General features: G+C 44.2%; 2 protein-coding genes across 5 annotated transcripts in view; both read left to right on the top strand.

Annotated features, from left to right (window-relative positions):
* zgc:153738 (uncharacterized protein LOC558115 homolog) overlaps positions 1-1,830 on the top strand; it is a 21,191-nt gene extending 19,361 nt beyond the window's left edge. The window contains exons 18-19 of the mRNA XM_063201504.1: positions 841-1,079; positions 1,632-1,830. Of these exons, the coding sequence (XP_063057574.1) occupies positions 841-1,079; positions 1,632-1,745 (353 nt within the window). The 3' untranslated portion in view covers positions 1,746-1,830. The remainder of the gene's footprint in view (positions 1-840; positions 1,080-1,631) is intronic.
* A 3,954-nt stretch (positions 1,831-5,784) lies between these two features.
* Positions 5,785-7,627, top strand: part of obscna (obscurin, cytoskeletal calmodulin and titin-interacting RhoGEF a) — a 72,044-nt gene continuing 70,201 nt past the window's right edge. For all 4 annotated transcript variants that reach the window (XM_063201501.1, XM_063201500.1, XM_063201499.1 and 1 more), the window contains exons 1-2: positions 5,785-6,155; positions 7,380-7,466. In XM_063201501.1, the coding sequence (XP_063057571.1) occupies positions 7,460-7,466 (7 nt within the window). In that variant the 5' untranslated portion in view covers positions 5,785-6,155; positions 7,380-7,459. The remainder of the gene's footprint in view (positions 6,156-7,379; positions 7,467-7,627) is intronic.

Here is a 7,627-nt window from a genome sequence, read left to right as displayed (position 1 = left end):
TTTTATACATGGGTTCTAACTTTTGTCAGAGAACCAGAGAAATTAGAGAGAGAACTTAGAACACAGGGAGAAGATTGAGTCTGATTGGTTCCCATTGTATCCAGTTAACTTTGCATGCATACTGCAGTTCCTGTGGCGTATCCACTAGTTGGCGAGCGTTGGTAAGTCTTTCATTTGGGAAAATGTATGGAATGGAAAGGGAAGCCCATATGCTAAACACATTGCTACTGCAATTTCCAGTCACAAATCTCATCAACAAAATAGTCCTGGTAAGCACTATGGCTGGTGTTTAACAATAGGCTGTATTGACCAATCTTTCAGGTGAGTAGTTGTACAGCAGGGAAGAAGATTTCGACCTGTACTCGCTGGCATCCCGCTAATGTTTATGGGTTTGGCCTCATAAAAATTGAGCTTTGTGACCCAGTATATAATAATCTAGTGGCGCAAAATAATTGAAACGCTACTCAAATGAGGTCTTATTATTTTTAGCTTCGACCTGAATATTAATATTTCAGGGCAAAAATTATAAAAAATCACAAAAATTACAATAGTAGAAAACTCCATTGACACCCATTCATCCTGCACTTAGATTGGATTAGGGTTAGCCAGTTGTGGCTAGTAGTTAGTTCCATGAGTGAACACCCCCTGCTTTTGTTTATAACCTGACTCCACCTCTGATTGTTGGAAAAATTAGCTCACGTGGTTGGCTGCCAGTGTCTTGCCCCTCCTCATAACATTGTGGTGATAAACACTGAGAACCCATGTATATCACCAGTGAATGTGAAGAAATTGACAACAACGCAGACTTTGAGACTTTGACTTTGCCAATGTGTGGTCTAGTGATCTGGCGTCAGCTGATCCTGAAGTATGGCGGGCAGGTGACAGACGCGCTGGACCTGAGCTGCCTGGCGCGCATCTCGGACGGCTACACGCAGGGCCACATGGTGCGGGTGGTGCGAAGCATCATGACGGAGCGCCGCATTCAGCTGCTGGCCAAGAAGCCGCTGGCCGCCTCCGAGTTCATCGGCCCGCTCGCCAAGATCGACCCCATCTTCCAGGACGAGGAGGAGGCCCTCAAAGTAAAGATGCAGGCACCTCATGTCATACATTTCTAGACGGAGCTCCACTGTTTATTATTGCTACTTACACACAGTGATAGGCAAACTGGATCCATAGGTTTACAATGTAGTGTTACATACTGTATTCCAAATGAGGCAGAGGCCATCAAAGTAAAGATGCGCACATCATGTATACCGACCGAGTTTTTTTTTGTTTTAACTTATTTAGCTTAAATATGTATCATTACTTATACACAGTGATGGGCAATCTAGATGTATGAGTTACAAACCAGTATCATATTTCTCGACCTGGTTTTACTTGTCCAGTTTCACCAGGTGGTCATTCAATCAGGCAATCCCCTGGTTGAATTGGCCAGGTAAAATCATATATGGCACTGGATTGTCACTAATTGATCCAGCGTGGCCATCACTGCTTATAATGTAGATGTGTAAGGCTCACCTTGCATGCATTCACAAACCTACAATGTGTAAGGCTACCATTGGGGATCACATTTTTTGTCAGCCTTGTTTTTTTCATTCAGTTTGTTTCTGTGTTTGATTGTGTCCTCACAGGCTTGGTATGCTAAGACTCCCCTGGGGAAGAAGCGAGCCAAGGCAGCGTTGGGGAAGGAGGGAGAGGACGAAGCGTCTGCCAAGGGAGGCAAGAATGCCAAGAAGAAAAAGTAAACTGGAGCTGCACCTTTCATCGCCACACACGCCCAGTTTGGGTTCGGCATAAAAAATAAAACTTTCATGTTATTTTTTTGAGGAAGGTCAGTTGCTTGTGCAATTTTATACCTCTACAAGTGAAGTCTTACTGCAAAGCTACTGCAGATCACAACAGCAGAAGCTTTTGCAACCACTGTTTTCACCATGCCAGTGAGTCTAAGTATTGTTTTGGTCAAACCAACTAAATCCAGTTGGAGTAATTGGTGTGTATTATAATGGGGCAGCTGATGTTGCATTGCAAGTGACAGTGGCCAATGGTGGGTGGCCTCCCTACCAAGACAACAAAGTCATGTGACTCCACTGATGGTGTCACCATACAACACCCTGCATGTCATGAGGTCACCTGACTTCTTGAACTGAGACTTTTGGAAAGCAAAGGATGTATTATAGTGTCACTGATTTTTAAAGTTTGAACATCGGACATACATGCGACATATGGATCATACATTTCGGAATGATTCTTTCCTGATGCACAGTAGGTATTGCAATCCAGTGAGGTTAGGCTGGGGGGTTGGTGACCTTGTTATAGCTTTTTTTCCCTTTTCGTCCACATACAGCTATTAGGATTGCATTCCTCAAGATGCTTTGTGTCCTTGTTTTGGGTGTTTGTATGTGACATCCGACAGCAGGGTGGCTAGGAAGTTGAGGTGGTTCAGCCATACGTCTGCCTGTTTCAATAATGACGTGATGTGTCGACACTGCACAGGCTACTTCAGATTCCAAGCCGCTGCACTTACAGAGACAGGTCATCTCCTCTCGCCCCCAGAGTTCTCTCTTATTATTTTTGTCCCAATTATTTGAATTATTCAATTTTCCAGCATGCCTGTGTAGCGTCATTGGCTTTTACTTACAAGCGCCAGTCCGCGCTCCAGTCCGCGACCCCTCCCGTGGTCTACAGTTTTTAGCCCGAGGCCATACATAGGGGTGTGAAGACAGTTCTGTCAAGGACAACTAATGGGAGTTGGGGTGGGTGGTTGGTGGTGGTGGTGGGGATTTTGCGGGGCTGCGTTCTGCTTTGGCCGCTGTCATTGGTCTTGGATGAAACTGAGACGTCCCCCAGACTGGGCTTTAGGAGATTATCTTGGATCAGCAGCACCTCAGTCACTGCACGACAGGCCCCGCGGTAAACACGTGTAATTCATGGGCTGTCAGTGGTGTGACGTGTTTTTGGGGGACCCTGTTTTTGACACAAAACAGCCTTGGGTCCACTTAGACGCTTGTGTTTTTGTTTTATAAGAGTCATTTTTTAATGTAGTGATTGTGTACGTCAGCTGTGTCCTGTGTTTTTCCGGGATGTGTTATGGGTCAAGGGCAGTGGTATCACTATCTCGGACGTATGTCTGTAGCCTGTACTATATGTGTGTTGTTGGTGCCATGGGAGTTCATTTCAGCCCCGAAAAAAGGCACAGTAAAGCTGATTTCTTACAAGGCATAAACTTAAGATGGATGGAACAGAGACACTGAGTGGGTGCTGCTGCAGTGTCAAGCACATAAAAAAGACGGCCCTCTGTTCTTAAGAACACCCATGGTGGTGGTGGTGGTGACTCATAGCTCATAGCTGGTGTTCTGGCTCGGGGGAGCGAAGTCCGTTGTCAGCAGCCAGGGAAAGTCAAGAGCACACAGGAAACATGAAACACGGCTCCCAGGTTCCAAAACAAGGAGCCAAGGAGCTTAGGTGCTGCTCAGCTGTTTTGTCAAGTTCTAAAGTCATTCGACACATCCTCACGTTGCCCATGGCTTCTTTAGCATGGGGGCTATTTTTAACACGTATGTGATGGCCCATCAAGAGCATCTCTCCCTGTGGCCACATTACTGGGAGAGAGGGAAATGCTCAAAACACCATCTCACATGGCCCAGGCAATTATGCACATCAAAATGAACTTCAACACGGCTGGCGTGGTTTCAGAGATGCTTTGCACATGGGGGCTTAATTATCTGACTTGAATGTCTACAACATGTCCTGCGTTAGTTGTATTGATGTTTTATACATTCATGAATTTCTGAACATGTGTTTGCTTATTATAAGTGTACAATAGTTGTTGAGTACAGTATATGCTGCCCTACAAAAGCAAAGTGCAGTAAACACAACAACATTGAAACTGAGAAAAAGGCCTTCAAATATTGATATTTAGGTTGGATATTGCAGATGCTGCAAATTTGACATGGCAATATCATGGGACACATTTGGACTACAAGGCTTTGTCATAGGATGAAGGTGTTACTGAAACCATTTTCAGTTCAAACTCAATTTTGACTAAATACAAAGTATGTAGTTACTTCAATTTGTCTTTGTAGGGCAGTATGGATATAGGACTACTGTACTTTATGTCAGAAGAAAGCAAAATACTGGGTCTTTATTATGTACACTACACTGATTTGCCTCAATAAATTTGTCACAACAGAATTGGCCACATAGCCAAGTAGTCATTTATCAAACTGAGTTTAGACAGAATGAACTTCACAAAATCTTTTGCATCCTCCTGTTACTGGCAGAAACTACCTAAAATTGTCACAGCTATGGGGGGCGCTGTGGCGCAGCGCGCTAAGCCCCCCACATTTGGGCTTGCATGCCCACTAGGACCCCGGTTTGAGTCCGACCAGGGTCATTTCCCGATCCCACCCCCTCTCTCTGTCCCACTCGCTTCCTGTCACCATCTCAGACTGTCCTATCAAATAAAGGCATAAAAGCCCCTAGAAATATATTTAAAAAAATAAAATGAATGAAAAATAAATTGTCACAGCTATTACACAAACAAAATCTTTTTGAGTGGGCAGTGTTTAGCCCTTTACGGTATTTGTCTTTGTATCCATCGTCTCTGTGTATCCATGTGCATGTAATTACTGCTCTATGCCCATGGGAGACACCTGTAAAAACCTGCTACCTGCTACTGTGGCCGACTGAGGGCCCCATGCCTCATCCCAAACACCCTGGGCTCAGACCGGCCGTCTCTGTGGTCCAGAGAACCTGACACACTTTCACAAGCCTCCATCGGACACACATGGCCCTGTCCATCAGACACACGGTGGACAAACAAAACCAACCAAGCTTAACATTTAGCCAATGTGTGCACACAGGAGTGAAACCTCACACTCAAAGCACCAATACAATACAACCAGTGCTAGCCCTGCAAACTATAATGGCCCCAGTGCCTATACGGTGAAGGGAGGCCGGCATGCAAATTTGCAAGGTGAAAAATGTGTGTCTTGACAGTGAGGCAAGCTTGTGACAGCTTGGGATTGATTCTACATTCTGATGTCTGACCTCAGTTTCAAAGTTTCCAAAGTGCTCGGCTTCACTCATGTTGAATTGGACCTACAGTTATTGCGCAAAGAAATACAATTTTTTTATTCCTCAAAGCTCCAACATACTCTTTCCTTCTGCATCTGTATTTGAAATTCAAATGGAGGCACTGGTTAAGCAATGACATAAAAAGGCAACAGAGTGATTTATGTTTCAGTAGATGACATCGTGTATATCTCTTAATCTTCCGTGGCCTTTCAACCTTGCCTGCTTTGGATGTTGCCAGTGTATCCTGCACCAGATAGGATAATGATAGCAACCCAAATGTATGTCAAATAACTTAATTCTTGCCCTCATTTCAAGCATGTGGCAATTACTTTTAAGTCGATTTGTAAGCTGAGTAAGAACAAAAACATGTTAATAACATTTCAAAAACTTCAGGTTGAAATGTGAGCTCTGCAGTGTCCTATTGAGCTACTTTGCAGGTTTGCAAAATGAAAGGTCACGTCACAAGACATCAATTAGGCTACTCCCAAAATTGAGATTTCTAAATATTTGGGACACTGAGTAAGTAATTTGTTTTAGTAGTTTTACGTAGGTTTGAAAGTCTCAACTTTGTGTGTTAGAGCCTCTATGTTGTCTTCAGTAGTTCCAGTTCTGGTCTACAGTATCATGATTGGGAGTTGCACGTGATGGGGCTGTGGTGGGAGACAGCAGAGCAGCATGCATGCAGCCCCTGGTACAAGAGAGCTGTTGCTATCTTTGTGTAGTAGAATGACACCAGCTATTTTAGAGAAGAGTGTATGAGGGGAGATATGTCAGCTGTTCCGCATTAGGCTTAACCAAAGCGGGAGGGAAAAAAATTGAGGCACACCGCGCATCCACTAAAGGGGAACAGGGGGGTAGCACACTGACCTGGGCATACAACAAACTCCCTCGCCAGACTTTTTCTTGTTAATCTTTTGGGGATTTACTTGAGGGAAGACAAAAAAGGACGATAAATCTTCATGGCACCTGAGAGTTTTCGCCAAGTTCCCTCTTTTTACTGAAATGCATCTTTTTTTGTCTTCCATTCTGAGAGAGGAAGAGAATCACAGTCCCCCATGTTCCAGCTGGCAACGCTGAAGGTGAGTAGGGTATCAACATTACTTTGTTCCAGCTATAGGGGAGACTTAGAGTTAGGGAGATACAGCCTGAAATATTTGATTGGGAGATACTTTTTTTGCTCTGCATGGTACTTTCTTTCACAGTATTTCACTGTAAGCCTAAAATGTGTTTCCGTTGACTCTCATGTGAGTGAGCGTAGCAGTAAATATAGCAGCAAATATTTTGTAATTTACGCCCTGCAGTGCGCATGTTCTTTAAAGTTATAATCTAATAGAATGTTCCTTGGATGCAATGGCTGTCCTAGTTTCAGAGATTGCGATATCCATGGTCAGTGCTGGACATACGCACAGAGAGGCCGTGTCAGGTGTCTGATAGTCTGGCGCTAATAGGGGAAATCGGGTCCCTGGAGAGTTTTTGCATGTGTTGGTGTGTATTTGTATCTGTCAGAGTGTGTGTGTGTGTGTGTGTGTGTGTGTGTGTGTGTGTGTGTGTGTGTGTGTGTGTGTGTGTGTGTGTGTGTGTGTGTGTGTGTGTGTGTGTGTGTGTGTGTGTCAGAGAGACATAGGGCCAGTGTGTGCCTGTGTGTGTTTGTGTTTCTGTTTCTGTGTCTGTGTGCGCACGCGTGTGTCTCTGTGTCAGAGTCTGAGAGAGAGAGTGAGTGTGTGTGTGTGTGTGTGTGTGTGTGTGTGTGTGTGTGTGTGTGTGTGTGTGTGTGTGTGTGTGTGTGTGTGTGTGTGTGTGTGTGTGTGTGTGTGTGTGTGTGTGCACGCGCACATGCAGCCACAAGTACACAGCACCTCATTTCTCAGGGGACTGTGAGCTGAAGTTTTTGGCCTTGGGTTCTGTTTGGCCCCCGTGTCAATGTCAAATTTAGCCCAGGTTGGTGTCTTTAATGAAGAGAAGGGTGGCATTTATCCCATATCAAGTTTCACTGTAAAGTAAACAATGAGTAAATGTGTTTAGTTTCAGTTCTGAAGCTCCTTGTTTTGCAATCAAGAGATGGGACCTGGCTCTTGCCCAAATGAATGTGGCTCCGCCATGTTGTATTCACCATGAGGATTTGTAAGGCTAATTTGATTTTGTAATAGAATTTAGTGGGTACTGTGGAGACTGCGATATCCATGGCCAGTGCTGGTGTATGATATACGTATATGATATTATATATGATAGTATCCAGGCCGTGTCAGGTGTATGATAGTGATACTCTAATGTTTGTGATATTTCTTGGACATACATCTCTACAGGTTGATCTGAGGAGCACCCCTTTCATGGTTAAGGTCCACCCACTGCCCACCTTGAAGGATTGAGATCAACAACGCTCAATATGGCATGTAAGAGCACTTTCTACTTTCCATGAAAATACAGGCCCAATGCCATGCAGCATTTGCCACAATGTTATTTCTCACTAATAGGCTGTGATATGTTGGGCTGTGAAAATGTATCATGACGCATGATGTAATTTACTGGTGTTGATTCAGTTCAGATTAGGAAT

The sequence above is a fragment of the Engraulis encrasicolus genome, chromosome 6, assembly GCF_034702125.1.
Source record: "Engraulis encrasicolus isolate BLACKSEA-1 chromosome 6, IST_EnEncr_1.0, whole genome shotgun sequence".
In the NCBI taxonomy this organism is placed as follows: domain Eukaryota; kingdom Metazoa; phylum Chordata; class Actinopteri; order Clupeiformes; family Engraulidae; genus Engraulis; species Engraulis encrasicolus.
Note: the sequence above shows the minus strand (reverse complement) of the source record. Positions and strands in the feature narration are given on the sequence as shown.